The following is a 21726-nucleotide window of genomic DNA, read 5'->3' on the forward strand; positions in this document are numbered from 1 at the left end:
CACACGAGGAGGGGGCAACATAAGAGGCAGACCCCCTTGACAAAGGAGATGAAAGAGGATACAGTAGTGAACATCAGTCACAGGATGCTCACAGAAGATGACCGATCACTGCTTCAGAAAGGATTATCTTTTGTCCCCACCAAATACACAGACAAGTTTGAATTGCATATTGACATGCAACGATTTCAACGCTCACTCAGGTTAAAGGAATTCTTCAGGGATGCACAAGGTCAACAGAGATCTGACTTCAAAATGAAAGGCAGTTTTGACCCTAAAAGCACTAACCACATGATACAAACCTTTTGCAAAAAAATAGATAAAGATCTGAATAGATCGACAACAGAACAGGAAGTAGTGTGGTTCAACCTGAGTAAAAAAGAAAGAGCAGCCATGAAGAGTTTGGCTGAAGACAGCACTATTGTGTTAAGGAGAGCGGATAAAGGTGGAGCAACTATCATCTTGGATTACAGCTACTACCGGGAAGAAATACTCTCCCAACTGGATGATACATTGGTTTATTGCAAATTGCCAAGAGACCCAACCCAAAAATTCAATAAAGAGATAGATGACTACCTGACGGATGTGTATAATGACAAATGGATAGACCAGCACATGATGGCATACCTAAAGGTTGATTACCCAAAGACTCCAATCTTTTATACACTACCAAAGATCCACAAAAACCTGCAAAGACCACCAGGATGCCCCATCGTTTCTGCGGTGGGATCCATACTTCAAACACTGGTGATTTATGTGGGAAGCCTACTACAACCCCTGGTCCAGAACATGAGTACATACAGTATATTAAGGATTCCAACGAAGCTATAAGGTCCCTTAGAGACCTTCATATCAAGGAAGAAGACTTGCTAGTGACACTAGATGTCACTAGCTTGTACACGGTTATTCCCCACAAAGAAGGCCTGGCAGTGGTGAGAAAACAGCTACTGAAATACCCAAATGTGGGTCCACCTATTGAACTCATACTGGATTTATTGGAGGCATGCCTTCAGAAGAATTATTTTTGCTTTGAAAACCATTTTTTTCTCCAACTTATGGGCACAGCTATGGGCTCTAGTATGGCACCTTCATATGCCAACCTATTTATGTAGGAATTTGAGAACAATGGAACAATGTGCTTCCAAAGGTCAGAAATAATCTATTTCATAAGATATATCGATGACCTACTACTGGTATGGACAGGACAGGAAAAGGACCTCAAAACATGGTTCAATGAACTCAACTTAACATCAATCATTGAAATTCAAGATGAACCACAACAGGAATGAGATAGAATCCCTAGACCTTAAACTATACAAAAAGGACAATAGGATTAGCACCACATTGTACCGAAAACCGACGGATAAAAATTCTTTATTGGAAGCATTGAGCTGTCATCCGTCTGCCCTGAAGAAAGCCCTTCCAAAATCTCAGTACATCAGAGTGGTAAGAAATACAAGTGGAGGAGATGAGACAACTTTTCCTATAGAGGGGATACCATAACCGACTTCTGAATGAGCATACATCTGCACTGCATGACAAGGATGTCAGAAACAAAAAGATGAATGTAGGGGGTGAGGATAAAATGACCCTGGCTATGACGTACTCAGCAGATAAAAATGAGTCTGGAAGAATTTTAAAGGATAATTGGGAGATACTCTGTAGTGATGATACAATACCCTTCATTAAGATGTACACACCAAGGATAGGATTCAGAAGAGGAAGATCTTTAAAAGACATTCTACAAAAAACAGACCCGACACATTGTTACAAAACAAAGACATGGTTGGATAATACAAAACCCGGTTGCTACAAATGTAGCGGTTGCACCACATGTAATGGAATGCTGATGGGATACTTCTTTCATCATCCGAGGAACATAAATACAGGTTGACATGCACCACCAAATTTGTGGTATATTTACTACACTGTCCATGTAGTTTATTCTATGTAGGCAAAACAAGTGACGATCTGAGGACAAGGATGGCTAACCATAGAAGCGCCATCTGTGCAGCTATTAAGAACAAAGAGTCAGACCAACCTGTGGCACGCCACTTCCTACAGAACAATCATAATGTATCAGAGTTGAGATATACTCTCATTGATCATGTCCCTCCGTTGTCAAGAGGAGGGGATCGGAATAAGATACTTATGCAGAGAGAAGCCAGGTGGACTTTTGAACTGGACACACTGATCCCGAGGGCCTTAATACTAAAATTGAATGGCACAGTTTTCTGTAACGTTCCGGTGTCTAGTCCAATCTTTCCATGCCTAGCACAATTTATATTTCTGTATTTGCTAGATGTATATATGTAATTCAAGTTCTGTATAGGCAACTTATGTAGATGTAATTTTATGTATAATTCTCTATATATACACTGCTGCGTTGCACCCAGATAAAAATTGGCCCCAGGTATATTAGTTGGTAGCCGCAAAATTGGCGCTATGTATTTGCCCTTACTATAATCAACTATGGTTAATTGTGTCTTATTTTGTGTTTATATGGGTCTCAACTTTCCAATAGAGATAGCCATTTGTGCCCTAGGAAAAGTATACAATAGCCCCTTATTAGTATAAAGGTAACATGACATGCTGAATAGAGATTTAGGATTTTAACATTTCTTAACATTTCTTTATGTTTATATGCATTTTCTGGGTATTGGTAGCGATTGATAACACATTGGATACTATTTGTTTAGCACGCGATTAGTTGCTAAGTTACACACACAGCGTCCATTAGTGACGCTCGCACAGGTACTGGGCAATTACCGCTACACATAATCTGGGAAATGGATGTTCTATGAATCACGTTAGCGAATAATATAAGGTCACTTAAAAAAACACACATATGTTGTCAATTTTATATATGTTTCTACCGCTTAGGTGCATTTATAATACTTAGCGTTTGGTGGCTAGACTACATGCAATGCTTATTGGTGACGTATGCCAAGTGCTTGCTAACACCATGTTTTGCACACAAGTTAATTAACGCTTATTTGAAACACATGTAGGGTGAACTGGGTATTTAAGGTAGGGTGTTGAGCATTTCATTGTTGTTGTTTGAGTCTGAGGATGGGGGTAAAACCCCGAAACGTCACTCTGTTGGATTAAAGTTTTTTGCCACTTCAAACCCGGTGAGTGCCTGCTTTTGTTGGAGGTCTATGAAATATGTTGCTGAGCACCCCGGTCAAAAGGATTGTATCGTGAGTGCTAAACTGATGTGTACTAATATATATATATATATATATATATATATATATATATATATATATATATATATACACATTATATCGAAACTATATGAAGCAGGTTAATTGAGAAAATATGCAGAGTTTACCTTTGTGTAAGGTCTTGGTCTGTCCTGACACTGAAGGTCTGTAATCCAATGAGGGTTAGCTGACAGGGCAGAGCAGTGGATCCTTAAGCTTCAGTGTCTTTCCTTAACTGATACCAGTCACCTTGCAGGAAGGTATTCAGTGGTTGCGGTGCAGCTTGAGCTACTCCTATTCATCCTGTGACCCGGGATTTTTAAGAGATTTTGCAAAACAGCAAGATGAGCTGTTACATAAAGCACACTGATCCGCTCTTCACCAAGGTGATTTTTGAAGCAAAGTTTACAAAGTCCTTTTTAATTGCAAGTAGAATGTCAGAGAAGGGTTGATTATAAGAAACTTTCTGTAATTCAAGTTTGCTGAAGTACAAGGAGACTTCCACATTACTAAATGGAGCTTCTAGATTTAATAACCAAGCATTGTTTTACTAGCTTGGTAACTACTTGTAGGCTAGTGATGTCATAGTGAAGGTAATGTAAATTTAAAGGGGAAGTGTCCATATATTACAGTACCCCTCCCCAAAGGAAGCCACCCTAGGTCTTCAATTACATGGTTTATCAGGATATTCATGATGGAAGGCAGAGATAAAAGTCTTTGCTTGTACTTGATCATGATCCTCCCAAGAATCTTCTTCAGGACCATATCCTTTCCATCTGATTAGGTACTCAAGAGTACATCTAAATCCTATAGCATCAAGGATTGAAGGATGGAAGTGTTTTTCTGTAGAAATCATAATAAAATTGAAACCTTGTTGGATATGTTCTAATTTAATTTGCACTGATGGGCATGGTGATGATGTTGGTATATCTGGAGTTGCTGTAGGGTGAAATCCATAGTTAGCAAACAAAGGAGACTTTGTGGTGGAACTAGTAGAATTATTGCAGGCAAAAAGTTAAAAGAGAGGCCCAATCAACTTGTAGGTATGTGCAATGGCATCTTAGATATTGTTCAAGGATTTGGCTCCCTTTCTCAGTCTGTTCATTTGTTTGTGGATGGAAAGAACTAGACAACCATCTTTTTATTAGTAGTTTCATGCATATCTCTTTCCAAAAATGTGAATTAAATTGAGAACCTCTATTGAAAGGTAAAAACTTGAGGTAATCTATAGAGTTTCAAAATGTTAGTGATAAATGCATTTGCTATTTTGGTTGCATTCTGTATTTCTGTCAAGGGGATGAAATGGGCCATCTTTGTGAAATAGTCCACCACAACAAATTACTGATGTGACAGTTGTTAGTATAGGAGAGTAGGGGAAAAAGTTTGTGAGCAATAGACAGACTTAAAAGAGATAGAGAAAGGATTCCTCTGAATTTGTGTTTGATGTAATTTTAGTCATGGATTACCTAATATAATAGGGGATAGAGGTGAAGGTAAAACATCAAAAGTTATATATTCATGATGACAACAATTAGTGGTAACTTGAAGGGGAATAGTATGGTGGGTTAGATTTTTTCTAGTAAGGAATTTTATTTTGAGAAACTAAACTTAAATCAATGAAAAGTCCATAATAGAGTCAATAATGTCAATGAGTCAGCTTGAATGCAATTGTGATCCCACTGTAAGGATAAAGATAGGATACAGTAAGAATGTCTATTACTATTTGTAGATTGTATTTCATAAAAAAAAAATTCCATACCTAATTTATGTTTTTCCAGATTTGGACATCTCTGTAGGATATGTTCTTTTGAGCCACAATACAGGCATAAATTAAGATTCTTACATCTAGATTTTTCCTGGGGTGTTAATGACCCTCTAACAACACCTATGTCCATAGGTTCTACTGCATGGCTAATCCTATCAGGAGTTAAGGAGGATGTAGGAAATCTTTTATGATAATTATCAGAATTGTAATGTTCTGTTCTTCTTTTCCTGAGACGTCTATCAATATATATTTAAAGTTCCTGACAATTTGTCTTTGAAAGCCTCAGTTAGTCCTAAGCGGAACTGATTTTGTAGACTGATATTATTTCAAAGGGTGTTCTTGGACCATCTTTGAAATTCTGCTATGTAGTTTTTAACTAGTCTTTTCTCTTGTTTAAGTGAAAGAATTGCAGTTTCTGCAGTGACTTTTATTTTTATTTGGATCGTCAAAGAGAAGACACATAGTAGCAAAAAAAGATTCCAAGGAGATTTTAGGTAATTATTTGTCCAAGTTCTAGGTTCACCATGTAGTTGAGAAATTGCTGTACAGAATATGGTGTGATCTAAGGGGTATGTGTTTAGTTTCAGAGTAAATCATAACACTCCATTATTGTCAATGTAAAATTAGTGTAGAGGTAATATTTAAAGTAAGCAAATATTTCAAAGTTAATAAAGTGTCCTATAATCACTAAAGTATTATCTGTAATTAACACACGTAAATTTGTATATATATATAGGACCAGTCAAAAACATGGACACACCTAACTAAAACTATACTTCTTATGATCGTTTAAAGGGACATAATAATCATATGCTAAATCACTTGAAACTGATGCAGTATAACTGTAAAATGCTGACAGGAAAATATCACCTGAGCATTTCTATGTAAAAAAGGAAGATATTTTACCTCACAATCTCCTCAGCTCAGCAGAGTAAGTTCTGTGTAAAAAGTTATAACTCAGCTGCTACCCAGCTGCAGGTAAATAAAAAAAAAAAATGAAGCAATGACCTGCAGCCAATGAGCATCAGCAGTGCTGAGGTCATGAACTCTTTTACTGTGATCTCATGAGAGTTGACTTAACACTCATAAGATTTCATAGTAAACTTCCTTAAACTGAATAGGGAAATAACATGAGAGTGCATGAGTCTCAACCCCTTAGCTGTCCCAGGACAGACATACTGATTTGCTGCTTAGAAGTCCTTTACAATGGGATGTGGCTACTGAGGAACTTTTGAGGTAAAATATCTTTCTTTTTTACATAGAGATGTTTAGGTGATATTTTCTAGTCAGCTTTTTACAGCTATGCTGCATCACTTTCAAGTGTTTCAACATTTGGGTATCATGGCCCTTTAAAGGGATAGTAAACCCAAAACATATTTTTTATTTAATCAAAACATCTTTATACAGTTGCAAGAAAAAGTATGTGAACCCTTTGGAATGATATGGATTTCTGCACAAATTGGTCATAAAATATGATCTGATCATCATCTAAGTCACAACCATAGACAATCACAGTCTGCTTAAACTAATAACACACAAAGAATGAAATGTTGCCATGTTTTTATTGAACACACAATGTAAACATTCACAGTGCAGGTGGAAAAAGTATGTGAACCCTTGGATTTAATAACTGGTTGAACCTCCTTTGGCAGCAATAACTTCAACTAAACGTTTCCTGTAGTTGCAGATCAGACGTGCACAACGGTCAGGAGTAATTCTTGACCATTCCTCTTTACAGAACTGTTTCAGTTCAGCAATATTCTTGGGATGCCTGGTGTGAATCGCTTTCTTGAGGTCATGCCACAGCATCTCAATCGTGTTGAGGTCAGGACTCTGACTGGGCCACTTCAGAAGGCGTATTTTCTTCTGTTTAAGCCATTCTGTTGTTGAATTACTTCTATGCTTTGGGTCATTGTCCTGTTGCAACACCCATCTTTTTTTGAGCTTCAGCTGGTAGACAGATGGCCTTAAGTTCTCCTGCAAAATGTCTTGATAAACTTGGGAATTCATTTTTCCTTCGATGATAGCAATCCGTCCAGGCCCTGACACAGCAAAGCAGCCCCAAACCATGATACCCCCACCACCATACTTCACAGTTTGGATGAGGTTTTGATGTTGGTGTGCAGTGCCTCTTTTTCACCACACATAGTGTTGTGTGTTTCTTCCAAACAAATCAACTTTGGTTTCATCTGTCCACAGAATATTTTGCCAGTACTGCTGTGGAACATCCAGGTGCTCTTGTGCAAACTGTAAACATGCAGCAATGTTTTATTTGGACAGCAGTGGCTTCCTCTGTAGTATCCTCCCATGAAATCCATTCTTGTTTAGTGCTTTACGTATTGTAGATTCGCTAACAGGGATGTTAGCATTTGCCAGTGACTTTTGTAAGTCTTTAGCTGACACTCTTGGATTCTTCTTCACCTCATTGAGCAGTCTGCACTGTGCTCTTGCAGTCATCTTTACAGGACGGCCACTTCTAGGGAGAGTAGCAGCAGTGCTGAACTTTCTCCATTTATAGACAATTTGTCTTACCGTGGACTGATGAACAGCAAAGCTTTTGGAGATACTTTTATAACCCTTTCCAGCTTTATGCAAGTCAACAATTCTTAACCGTAGGTCTTCTGAGAGCTCTTTTGTGCGAGGCATCATTCACATCAGGCAATGCTTCTTGTGAAAAGCAAACCCAGAACTGGTGTGTGTTTTTTAAAGGGCAGCTGTAACCAACACCTCCAATCTCATCTCATTGATTGGACTCCAGTTGGCTGACATCTCACTCCAATTAGCTCTTGGAGATGTCATTAGTCTAGGGGTTCACATACTTTTTCCACCTGCACTGTGAATGTTTACATGGTGTGTTCAATAAAAACATGGCAACATTTCATTCTTTGTGATTGTCTATTGTTGTGACTTAGATGATGATCAGATCACATTTTATGACCAATTTGTGCAGAAATCCATATCATTCCAAAGGGTTCACATACTTTTTCTTGCAACTGTATAGTAAATACATTTGTAATTGGTACCTTTGTACAATTTTCTTTACACTCCTTGTAATTTCAATCTAAAAGTGAATACTGCGCCAAACCCATTTTCTGTTCATTTTATGGGCTTATTACGATGTTCTACCTAGGTAGAAACATCATGGCCGCCCGCATGCACATTAAAACAATGGTATTGGCAACACATGCACAGACTTTCCCCCCTGTCTCCAGCAGCGAATTGAGCAATCTACTACTGACAGGAGGCAGGAGCACAAGTTCTTGTAAGCACTAAGCAGGCACCGGCTAATTAGGGGCATCTGAACAGATTTTGTGAACAGGAACTGAGAAACTGGCACCAAGAGACTCAGGGAGTGAACAAATATAAATCTTTCCATGATTACTGCTTGAAGGGGCAGCATCACAAAGAAAACGGAGGAGGAGACATTTTAGGAGAGCAGGGTTCATGCTACAATTCTTCCCTGGCTGTGATAAAGTGCATCCGTGCTTTAGACATTAAATACAGCGGTGAGTATGAGAGCTTTGTTTATTTAAGCTGTCGGGCTCATCTCCCCCCTCCCTCTTGCTGTGTTTACTTTCATGTGGAATCGGAGCCCTCACAGTCACTAATCAAGCAAAGACAGCAAGAAGGAGGGGGGAGATGAGCCCGACAGCTTAAATAAACTTTTTACTCACTGCTGTATTCAACGTCTGAAGAATTGTAACGTACACGCTGCTCTCCTTAGTGCAGGGCTGAAGTGGGACAGAAGCAGCTGTGAAGTCTCGCACAGCTCCCAGCCAACGTTAGTTCACTCTGCTCCAGACCACTGTTTCTGTTGGTAAACTTGCAGCCTGGCGTGTGGCTTATATTGTTCCCTGTCTCCTCTCAGTTTCCTGTGTGAAGCTGCCCCTCCAAGGGCAATGTTTTTTACTTTGCAGTACTTTTCTTTAACACTAAATGTATTATTAAAATTAAGGGGCCCAGCCGCTTCACCATTGGATGGGGGCAGATGCTAGATTTACATGAGCCATGCCTCATTTTATGGGCGGTCGTTACTGCTCATTTTTATGATAATTTAATCTTTAAAATTAAGGTATGTGAAAGCTTCATTTAAAAAAAAAAACTGTTTTATTTGATTGCATTTATAGTAGTCTTTATATTAATATATTTTAATTAGGTTCAAATGGTAATCAATTTCTAACCCTTTAAGGACCTTTTGATTTAATAGCATATTCTTAAATGCTTTAAAGGGTTATGAAACCCAATTTTTTTCTTTCATGATTCAGATAGAGCATGCAATTTTAAGCAACTTTCTAATTTACTCCTATTAGCATTTTTCTTCATTCTCTTGGCATCTTTATTTGAAAAGCAGGAATGTAAGCTTAAGAGCCAGCCCATTTTTGATTCAGCATCTAGTTAGCACTTGCTGATTGGTAGCTAAATGTATCCAGAAATCAGCAAGCACTACCCAGGGTGCTAACTAACCTTACTTAAAAAAAAAACAAAAAAACTACCATTACTGTAAAAATAAAAAACTGATTTTTTATTTGGGAGGACGTGGGGTTAATGTTAGAAGGTTGAATTTTTGTCACTAAAAGAACTGAATCACTTTAGAGCAATGCCTTACAAAAGGCCATATTAAGGGCTATATATAGTTTTTTTTTATTTTGGGTGGGATTTTTTTTGTTGAGTTTTAGAATAGGCATAACTTGTTATTTTTGGTAATTTGATTGTTATTTTTTTGTAATGATAGTTTTTTTAGTTTATGCAATGTTAAGTTTTTTTTTTGTAAGGTTGAGGGGGCTGGTGGTTTAGGAGTTAATAGTGTTGATTACTTTGCGATGTGGGGAGCTGACGGTTTAGGAGTTAATAGTGTGGCTTACTTTGCGATGTGGGGGCTAGCAGTTTAGCAGTTAATAGTGTAGTGGGGACTTTGCGTCGGGTTATGTGGAGTTTTAGGGGTTATTAGAGTAGGCAATTTGGGTTAGCGAGCGAGTAGGGTGTTCAGATTTTTTCCACTTTTTTGGCTCCATTGACTTCTATGGGGGAATAGGTTATCATGCATGCGATATTGTCAGTTCGGCTTTTTTGCGCTCGTCCTGTTAGCGCTGGAGCGATACATTTTTACATTAAACTCGTAATACCAGCGCAAACCCAGCAAGCGCAGTTTAGCGCTCTAGTGAAATCTAGCCCATAATATTTAAAAGATAAACTTTTGGGAGATTTACTCTCAACTCTTCTAATTAATTATATGTGTCTTTGGAGGTGAGTGTTAGATTTAGTGGAGGTGTTTGCATTGAGGAGAAGATTTTTTAATGTGGTTAACTGGTGGGGGAATGCATTGCAGGGACATAACAGGAGGATAATTGTGTGGATATGTATATAATGGATGTGACTGTGTAGGATGATCCTTTTATATCTTAGGGGGGTACTGTGTTCGATTATTGGTCACACCTAGTAGTGGAGACTAGATATTGCATAGGGTTAAAAGTGGTAATAGTGGTAAGAACTAGGTAGTTCATAATGGGAAAATGCTTCTCATAAGGCTAATAGTGGAGTGACATTGCCGGGCATAATGTAATTGTTTTTGGACAAGGTCAACTGCTGTTTGGGAAGCCAGGCCAGCAGCTCACATGGTTCAAAGTGGAGGAGAATGGGTTAATAGACTATATCACTGGTACCTATATAGCAATGGTTTTCAAACCTGTCCTCAGGACTCCCTAACAGGCAACGTTTTGAGGATATCTGAACTAGAGCACAGGTGGCATAATCAGCTGATTAGTAAACATGGTTATTTTACCTGCTCTCATCCATATTAATACAGAAAACCTGGCCTGTTGGAGAGGCCTGAGGACAGGTTTAAAAACCAGTGTTATATAATATAGATACCAATGATATAGATGATTATTTATTGAGCTTCATCTGCATGGTATCACCAATAATAGCAGCAAAAGTCCTATCAAGTTGCTAAAATTGAACCGCTCTAAGAAACGTACTGCCGCTAGATTTTTTCATAGTGGTTTCCATTATTGGATATAGGCCTAAATTTGTTACAGTTTCTTTAATTATAGATGTAATAATTTCTTTCCTTCAGAAGTAAAATGTGCATGTTTCCAACAATACAAAGTACATTCCTAATACATGTATAAGACGTAAGACGTAGGGTGTCAATTACAAGGTATTAAAAAAACTTATCCACAGATTTTTCTACTAAAAAAAATAAATCACCATTTTGGTGATTTTCTGTTGAAAATCATTAAATGTGTATTTTTTTTAAATGAGTGTACCCCTTTGTTTTAAGGAATTTTTTTTGAAAAGAAGCTAAACAGGCAGTAAATAATAAAATGAGTGTGAATAAAATAAAATTTTGGCTTCATTTGCATCATCTAATAAATATGTGGGACAACAGCAGTAAGTTTTAAATATCATTAAAAGCACTTTTTGGGATATACACACATTTCCAAAATGCTTCATTTAAACAGTTATTATTGCTAGAGTGATTTATGGTGCATGTGACCCACCTCAGATACAGCTGTAGGAACCAATAAATGCCACTACTAATGGAAATTAAAATGATGTAAAGCTTCAATCTGAAATGCGCATTAGAGAATTTTATATTTAATAAGGATTTTTTGCACGATTGATCACTTGTACTTTATAAGTTATCTCTAATGCAAAGGCAAGTGTTTTACATAAATGCTTTTTATCGAATCTGAAATGCATTGCAGTTCTTGACACTTAATATAATGTTTATTAATGTGATAGTAAAATAAAGAAAGCTGTATAAGAAAGTATGAAAGACACACATATATTCCACACTTCAATATAACAGCTGAAACACTTCAACATTGCACAATATTTTAACTTATTACTTGCAGCTGTTTGCTCCTCTTTACTCAGCATTTCCTTATGCTCCGACTAGGCGAATGTACAAGTAATAAGAAACTATACTACCTGTGCTAGTAATAGCCACACTACCTGTGCTATTAACAGCCATACTACCTGTGCTATTAACAGCCATACTACCTGTGCTATTAACAGCCATACTACCTGTGCTAGTAATAGCCATACTACCTGTGCTATTAACAGCCATACTACCTGTGCTATTAACAGCCATACTACCTGTGCTATTAACAGCCATACTACCTGTGCTATTAAAAGCCATACTACCTGTGCTATTAACAGCCATACTACCTGTGCTATTAACAGCCATATTACCTGTGCTATTAACAGCCATACTACCTGTGCTATTAACATCCATACTATCTGTGCTATTAACAGCTATACTACCTGTGCTATTAACAGCCATACTACCTGTGCTATTAACAGCCATACTACCTGTGCTATTAACAGCCATACTACCTGTGCTATTAACAGCCATACTACCTGTGCTATTAACAGCCATACTACCTGTGCTATTAACAGCCATACTACCTGTGCTAGTAACAGCCATACTACCTGTGCTATTAACAGCCATACTACCTGTGCTATTAACATCCATACTATCTGTGCTATTAACAGCTATACTACCTCTGCTATTAACATCCATACTACCTGTGCTATTAACATCCATACTACCTGTGCTAGTAACAGCCATACTACCTGTGCTATTAACAGCTCTACTACCTGTTCTAGTAACAGCCATACTACCTGTGCTAGTAACAGCTATACTACCTGTGCTACTAACATCCATACTACCTCTGCTATTAACATCCATACTACCTGTGCTATTAACAGCCATACTACCTGTGCTATTAACATCCATACTACCTGTGATAGTAACAGCCATACTACCTGTGCTATTAACAGCTCTACTACCTGTGCTAGTAACAGCCATACTACCTGTGCTAGTAACAGCCATACTACCTGTGCTATTAACAGCCATACTACCTGTGCTATTAACATCCATACTATCTGTGCTAGTAACAGCCATACTACCTGTGCTATTAACATCCATACTACCTGTGCTAGTAACAGCCATACTACCTGTGCTATTAACAGCCATACTACCTGTGCTAGTAACAGCCATACTACCTGTGCTATTAACAGCTCTACTACCTGTGCTATTAACATCCATACTACCTGTGCTAGTAACAGCCATACTACCTGTGCTATTAACAGCCATACTACCTGTGCTATTAACAGCTCTACTACCTGTGCTATTAACATCCATACTACCTGTGCTAGTAACAGCCATACTACCTGTGCTATTAACAGCCATACTACCTGTGCTATTAACAGCTCTACTACCTGTGCTAGTAACAGCCATACTAACAAATAGAATTACCTGTGTTGGAACTAATCACAGCCGTAGGCCTCAGTGCAGGTAAAAAACATCTTTATTTTCAGTAGATTAACATTCACAGGGTGAAACAGACTCAGGGATACACTGAGAACAAACGTCCGACGCGTTTCCTGCCCGGAGGCACTTCGTCAGGGACTTACATAGTCAAAACACAAACAGCTTAAAAAGGCTTACTTGCTTACGTAACGAAATTAGCACCTGTTCATTATAGTTAAAGGGACAGTTGCTGCTGTCTATGGAAACTGGCTACTACTGGGTTTTGAAAAAACCCCTTTAAAACATTCAGCAAGGGTAACATTGTATCTAAGGTGCCATATGTGTATGAATCTTGTATCAATATTAGTAACAAAAAAGACACAATGTAAGCGCCGATAAATAGTAGGATGTCGGAATATCCTTTTCCAAAGAAAGCAGCAAAATAGTACAAAAGTTGCTCTAAAAACAATTCATATGAGCAGATGCTAAAGAAACATAGAATTATATTCAAGCTGCAAATATTAAAAGAATAACAATGTTGTTAATTCAATGTACAGCGGACTCACAGAGGATTCAGAGTGAGACATTTTTACAAGTCTCATACAAGAGTTTAAAATGTTAAAGAATTAACATTGGAACTGTCTTTGTTACAAAATTTTAATTAATTAAACTGTGAGGGAGAAATTTGAAGGTCTATACAATCGTTCATTTATCCAGCTTGGCTTTTTATGTTAAGATAAATTACAAGATGTGTTTAAGTAAACTAACTAATATTCTGTGTAAATGGAGAAACAAACTAAAGTGATTCATAGAAGTGTGGTGTGAAAAAAATATAAAATTAAAAAAAATATAAATAAAAAAAATAAATAAAATAAAAATAAAAATAAAACTCACAATGTGACGTTTTTAAATTTGCTGAAGTGAGATACCCTGGTGAGGATCATATCTAAAGTTTATCGCATTAATTAAAATTCTGTATTAAGTAAAAAATAAGACCCAATACTATGTGAGATTACTAATATAATGATATTGACAAATTCTATGTCAAAAATAAATGAAAAGTTCATAAATTCAGTCTGTATAGTGAAATACCATATGAATGCAAAATTGTGCTAATGATAGTGGTGTCATTTATATCTTTATGAATGATAAAATAGTATAAAACCTAATATACAGCCGAAGCTGAATCTGGGACTTAACAAAACCAAATATGCTAATATTTGAGCTGGGGAGCACTCTGGAGGGAGAGGAGTAAAAATTGCTATGTATATAAGGCAGCTATGTTTATTGCCTTGTCCGGTTGTAGAGAAAATTTATATGTATATATATACCTATTGAGGAGAATTCAGTCTACAAAGTATCTAAGGTCAGTGATCTTATTAATACCATTTGGGGTGCCGGTCATTAGATTAAATATCCAAAAGGCCTCTTTCCTATTCAGTTTGGCCGTTCTATCCCCACCTCTAATATCATAAGGGGCGTGGTCTATACCTTGGAAGCTAAACATAGTGCTTAGGTTGTAGTCATTAATAGGGATACCTAAAGAAATAAAATGTTCAACAAAATGCTTAGCTACTGGAGTGGAAGGGGGGTCATGTTTAATGGAGAGCAAATGCTCCCTAACCCTATCCCAAAGGAGCCTAGTTGTCCTGCCTACATACTGTTTACAGCAGATCTTACAGTTAATTAAATAGACCACAAATCTAGAATTACAGTTAAGTCTAAATCTGATGTCAAAACATTTACCTGTGGTCTTAGATTTAAATTCTCTACCGGGGATCACAAACTCACAACTTTTACAGGGAATCTTTCTACATCTAAAGAATCCCTTTTCTGGCTGTAACCAAGAGTTGTTACTTTTGGTTGAAAAATCTCTGATTAGGTGATTTCCAATGGTTGTGGCTTTTTTGCTTACTAGCCTAATGCCCTGGCTTTGTAATGAATCTTGTAACAAGGCATCTCTGTCCAAGACAGGAAGATATTTCCTAATAATACTATTAATACAGCTGAATTGTCTGCTGTAGCAAGTTGAAAAGGTTATAGGAGATTTCAAACTTTTCTTGTTATTGCTATTATTACCATGGGGTCTAGTTTTGGGAGTGTCTTTAAGCAGCACATCTCTATGCATACATTCAACTTCTTTACTGACTCTTTCCAAGGTACTAATGTCATAGCCCCTAATATAAAGACGCTGATTGAGAGACTGAGCTTGTTCAATATATGTGTGAATGTTGCTACAGTTGCGTCTAAGGCGCATATATTCCCCTTTTGGAATGGCCATTTTGAGGTGTGCTGGGTAGTGTGAGTCTGCTCGTAGGATTGTATTTCCTTATGTTGGTTTTCTAAACGTAGAAGTAATAATCGAATGTGACAGTCTATCCAACTTTAATGTAATGTCTAGAAATGGTATACTCTCTTTTGATGCTGTGTACGTGAATCCCAAATTGAGATTATTGTCATTTAAATATTCCACAAATGCAGATATGGAATTAATGTCACCTTTCCATAATATGACCAAGTCATCGATAAATCTTCTGTAGAACCCCATCTGTGACTTGAAGGGATTATTATCTTGGAATATCTTCTGGAATTCAAAATGTGTCAGATAAAGATTTGCATATGATGGTGCAAACTTCGCACCCATGGCGGTACCCTGGTTCTGTACGTAATGAGTACCTTCAAGCGTAAAGTTGTTATGATTCAAAAGAAATTTTGCACCATCACATACAAATCTAATAAACCTATCATCATATGTGGTATACATCTCTAGCATAGCTTGCAAAGCTTCTATACCCTTATTGTGTGGTATACAAGAGTATAATGAATTAACATCAATGGTAAGTAGAGTATCATTCTCATCGACATGCACAGAAATTAACAGCCTTAACAAATGCTTGGTGTCACAAAGATATGCTGGAGTTATCTGAACAATAGGTTGTAAGACTGTATCGATAAAGGACCCAAGTTTTTCCCCTAGGGATCCCACACCAAAAATAATGGGGCGCCCAGGGGGGTGTTCCCTATTTTTATGTATTTTGGGTAAGTGTCTAAACACAGGTGTATTCGGAAACTGGGTTTTCAGAGAGTCTGCTTTCAACTTAGTGATGACACCTTCCAGAACATAGTGATGAAGAAAATCATTAAGTTCCATAATAAACTTCCTGTAGGATTGAATGTCAACTTGCGATAGGTGGTGTCATCACTAAGTTGTCTGAGGGCCTCACAAGTATACTGTGCCCTGTCCTGTATCACTATACAACTACCCTTGTCTGAGCTTTGAATTATGAGATCACTGTTTTCTTGTAATTTCTTTAAAATGTTTCTCTCTTTCTTAGATAGGTTGTTACTTTTCCCATATTTCAGACTGGTACTGGTGTTAGTTTCTCTAGCTAATGCATGGAGATCCCTTTCAACCAAACTTTGGAAGACCTCTATAAACTAGCCATACTACCTGTGCTAGTAATAGCCATACTACCTGTAATCCGATTGGCTGAACCAATCAGCCAATCGGATTGAACTTAAATCTGATTGGCTGATTCCATCAGCCAATCAGATTTTTCTACCTTAATTCCGATTGGCTCATAGAATCCTATCAGCCAATCGGAATTTGACGGACGCCATCTTGGATCTGTAACATATAACGATTTAAAACTAATATATAAAATTACCCTGACGCGTTTATCAGCTTTTATACTGAGACTAAACTTTGAACTTATTCGCCTGTTGTGGCGATCTTACGGGACCTTGCTTACCATCCACTGCCTGACTACATTTGGACATATATTTGGTCAATCGACTAAGAAACCATTTTTTATGTGCTGCTAACATACCTCGTATTGTTTGAGGTTATAGAATGTGACTTGAATATGTATATTACTTTTTATTTGCTCATTTTAATAAAACTGTATTACACTATCTATAACCTCTTGCTTCCCTGGGTACACCAACGGAGGAGAAAGTTCCTACCAAGATCAAGATAACTCCAAGAGGCAATAAGCACATTCGCATAAGACGTTCATTGGGATATCTCCACTAAAAGAACCACTTCCCTACATACTCCAAGAGGCAGTCGAAATCGAAGGGAGCACCTACCGTCACCCAGAAGGGACCTACCATCTGTGTGGAACACATGGTGCTTACATTTCTGTGGCTTGCTCTGGGGTTATTCAACTCCCCTCAGCAGAAATACGACTATTGTGACAGAGCAGGAGTCTCAGGCCCAAAGGCAACCATTCAACCCTTCATGGGATTGAATTTGCTTTCATTAACAAAATATATGAATTATATAACTGTAGATATAAATACAGTGTGTGTGTATAAAACAATATTAATTGTTTGGGGGTGGAAGTCTTAGTGAGTACCCACACTTTTTTGTAGGACTTGACCCCTGTATATAGCTAAGCTACAATGCCCTCTTATTCTCATTCATCAGAATGCTGTGAGCAAATGCTATATGGTAGATTTATTTGAGTCATAATTTCTTTCTCTATGCCATAAGCAAAAACGTTTCTATGCCAAAGCAAACTAAATCATGCACTTCCTGTTAATTTCACTTTCAGTTTAAATAGATTTTACTTGACAATTTTTAACATGTTTCACAGCCATTCTTTTGTGTACATGCAAACATGTTATCTTAAAGTGATGGTAAATCCTAGCATTTTGTAAATGCTAGAACTTACCAGGGCTATAAATAAAGGGGACTATCAGTCATACAAAAAAACTTCATGCTGAAAGTTCCATTATTTTCCTGCAGTTTATGCCGAGCTGAGCACGTCTGGCCCCCCATGGCAAAACGTTAGTTTTTCAATAAGGTGACGTAAAACCCTCTTAACCAATATTATCTGTACTTGCCCTTTGGTGCCGGTACTGCCGGATGTCTAGCATGCTATTGGCTATGAGGTAGAAATACCACCTCAATGAAAAAATATTGTTTTGCCATGGGGGGCCAGAGGCGCTCAGTTCTGTAGAAACTGCAGGCAAATAAAGGAACTTTTTTTTTTACTTCATGACTTTACTTATAGCACTGGTAAATCTTAGTATTTCAGAAAAGCTAGGCTTTACCATCACTTTAAGATACAACAGCTAATTAATTAGATATTCATTGACAGCCTAATGTGTCTGGATACAGTATTTTTACCTAACCAATAATATCAAATCAAGACATGCAATTATCATGGTTACATATTTGTGATTACATTTCTAATCAACAATTTTAAAATGTCCCGACACTTAGATCGTAATTGCCTTGATTTAGTATTTTATAAGGAAACTAGAGATACAGGTAAGGAAGATTTTTAAATGAACTAAAAGATAGTTACATTAACTAATTAACAGGGGGAACAGCTAGGAATAATACTATACAGGATTTGAAATTTCAAATGGAGCACAAAACGCGCTTTGTCAAATGGTTAGCATTGGGCAGCAGATTGTAAATATATATGTATATGAATATATATATATATGTTTATGTGTTAATATGTGTATATACACATATAAACAAATATATATATATATATTCATATACATATATATGTACAATCTGATGCCCATCTCTGTGCGACTTACCCCCTTCGCTGCACCAGTAATCATGCTGTGCCTCACGGCATGAGAACTAGGCTCCCATTGGAGCTTATGGAAGCACACTCTATTGAGGGCCATTTCAAATACCAGCGCACAATTGCAAAAGCGCAATTTGTGCTCCACTCATAATCTGGCACTTAGATGGATGCTTTATTGATTTTTTACTTAGCTACATATACAAATTGAATCTTATGAACAGTTGATTGCTATAGATAGAGGAATAGATAGACAGACATGCTGAATAGATTTTATTTTATTTTCAAATATGAAAATGCTGGCTCCTGTCCAAAAACACAGTTGTAAGTTTTCTCCTATTAGGCAGTGAGCAATGAATACCTTGATATACAATTTAAACAGTTTTCGATTAACCTTTTCCATGCAAAGATATAACTCTGACGTGATTTGTTTTTTTGTCCCATTAGATTAATTCAATACCACTATACAAGATTTTATTTATCTATATTTTATTTAACTATTCAGGATACTATTTTATATTCCTGCTATTGAATATATGAAATGTAAAGCAACATAACATATTTGATCATTTTACTTACAATGACTGGAGATGTTGCAAGTTGTCAAACTGATTAACGTGGAGTGAAAGTGGATTGCAACCAAGATTTCTACAAGTGCAAGAAAAAAAAAAATATTTTTCAATTCAAATCTGTCTGTATTCAAGACCTTTTTTTTTTTTTTTTCAATTTCTTTTTATTAAGAATCCATAAGAATTGCATAATAACATAACAATGTCAAGTCACATAAGTCAATCATTATTGTATACAATAAAGATAAGTGTAACATTAAGTGACATCAATGAAAACATCAGTAAAGTGCAATAGAAAAACAAGTACATCTTGGATTCTTGTTTTTACATTTTATATGTTTTAACATTCACCTTGGTGTCTCTGGGTCTTCTTTAGAACAATTGAAATAAAACAATTTTTATATTTAGTATGTGGTGTGCCTAAATAGGAATAGGTTTAACAAGAGCAGGTGTGATTTAGTAGGTTAATAACTAGTCAAGGGATTTGTTAGGTAGGAAGGATTTTAAGTAATGGTCCCAAGTGTGTTGCAGTTCAATTAAAGGGTCTCTATTTCCCGATTTGTAGAAATTGTATTCTAATTCTATCAGATGTGTTACTTTGTTTCACCACTTTTATATACTAGGGATTTCAGCTGTTTAACAATTTTTGGCTATAAGAGCCTTTGTACTATTTATAATTATTTTCATTAGGGGTTTGAAATACGAGGGTCTATGGGAAGAAGCATTTGAAATATATCTTCTATTTATTTAATAATATCTCTCCATAATGAATTTATCTGTGACCACCACCACCACATATGACCCATACCACTACCCACGTGACCGCCTCTCAAGCATCAGTTTTTAGTTCTAGGAAACAATGCGTGTATTCACTTGGGTGTTATGTACCAACAATGCAGCTTTTATAATTGATCTCTAGGATAGAGGCTGAAGAGGAGGATTTTTTGCATTATAAAAAATGTTTACGGCAGATTGGGGGGTTATTAGCACTCCCAACTCCCTTTCCCATGAGTCAATGGAGTGTGGCAGATTACCTGGAGGGGGTTGGGTATATATTTAATGGATGTGTGATAGGCTGTGTTTGACAGATGGTCGTTTTCCATGGTAAGTTAATGGGCGAGTCATGTTTCGTGACTGTCGATGGGTGGTAATGTAGTGATGTAGTCTTCTGTAGGTGAACCAGTTAGCGGCCTAAGAGTGGCCTCTGTCAACTAGTTGTTCTTGTGTGCATACAGATTCATTGCTCGTTAAGCGGTGGATAGCTATATCTGTCTTTGAGGGATCTAAAGTACACCCCTCACATTTTTGTAAATATTTTATTATATCTTTTCATGTGACAACACTGAAGAAATTACACTTTGTAAAGTTGTGAGTGTACAGCCTGTATAACAGTGTAAATTTGCTGTCCCCTCAAAATAACTCAACACACAGCCATTAATGTCTAAACTGTTGGGAACAAAAGTGAGTACACCCCTAAGTAGAAATGTCCAAATTGGGCCCAAAGTGTCAATATTTTGTGTGGCCACCATTATTTTCCAGCACTGCCTTAACCCTCTTGGGCATGAAGTTCACCAGAGCTTCACAGGTTGCCACTGGAGTCCTCTTCCACTCCTTTATGATGACATCACAGAGCTGGTGGATGTTAGAGACCTTGTGCTCCCCCTCCTTCTGTTTGTGGATGCCCCACTCATGCTCAATAGGGTTTAGGTCTGGATACATGCTTGGCCAGTCCATCACCTTTACCCTTTAGTAAGGCAGTGGTCATCTTGGAGGTGTGTTTGGGGTTGTTATCATGTTGGAATACTGCCCTGCGGCCCAGTCTCCGAAGGGTGGGGATCATGCTCTGCTTCAGTATGTCACAGTACATGTTGGCATTCATGGTTCCCTCAATGAACTGTAGCTCCCAATGCCAGCAGCATTCATGCAGGCCCAGACCATGACACTCCCACCACCATGCTTGACTGTAGGCAAGACACACTTGTCTTTGTACTCCTAACCTGGTTGCCACCACAGACGCTTGACACCATCTGAACCAAATAAGTTTATCTTGGTCTTATCGGACCACAGGAAATGGTTCCAGTAATCCATGTCCTTAGTCTGCTTGTATTCAGCAAACTGTTTGCAGGCTTTCTTGTGCATCATCTTTAGAAGAAGCTTCCTTCTGGGACGATAGCCATGCAAACCAATTTGATGTAGAGTGCAGCGTATGGTCGAGCACTGACAGGTTGACCCCCCACGCCTTCAACCTCTGCAGCAATGCTGGCAGCACTCATACGTCTATTTCCCAAAGACAACCTCTGGATATGACGCTGAGCATGTGCACTCAACTTCTTTGGTCGACCATGGCGAGGCTTGTTCTTATTGGAACCTG

General features: G+C 37.5%; 1 protein-coding gene across 1 annotated transcript in view; it reads right to left on the reverse strand.

Annotated features, from left to right (window-relative positions):
• Positions 1 to 21726, reverse strand: part of RXFP2 (relaxin family peptide receptor 2) — a 215758-nt gene that overhangs the window by 65121 nt on the left and 128911 nt on the right. The window contains exon 12 of the mRNA XM_053705563.1: positions 19366 to 19434. Coding sequence (XP_053561538.1) covers positions 19366 to 19434 — 69 coding nt within the window. The remainder of the gene's footprint in view (positions 1 to 19365; positions 19435 to 21726) is intronic.

Source organism: Bombina bombina, chromosome 3 (assembly GCF_027579735.1).
Source record: "Bombina bombina isolate aBomBom1 chromosome 3, aBomBom1.pri, whole genome shotgun sequence".
Lineage (NCBI taxonomy): Eukaryota > Metazoa > Chordata > Amphibia > Anura > Bombinatoridae > Bombina > Bombina bombina.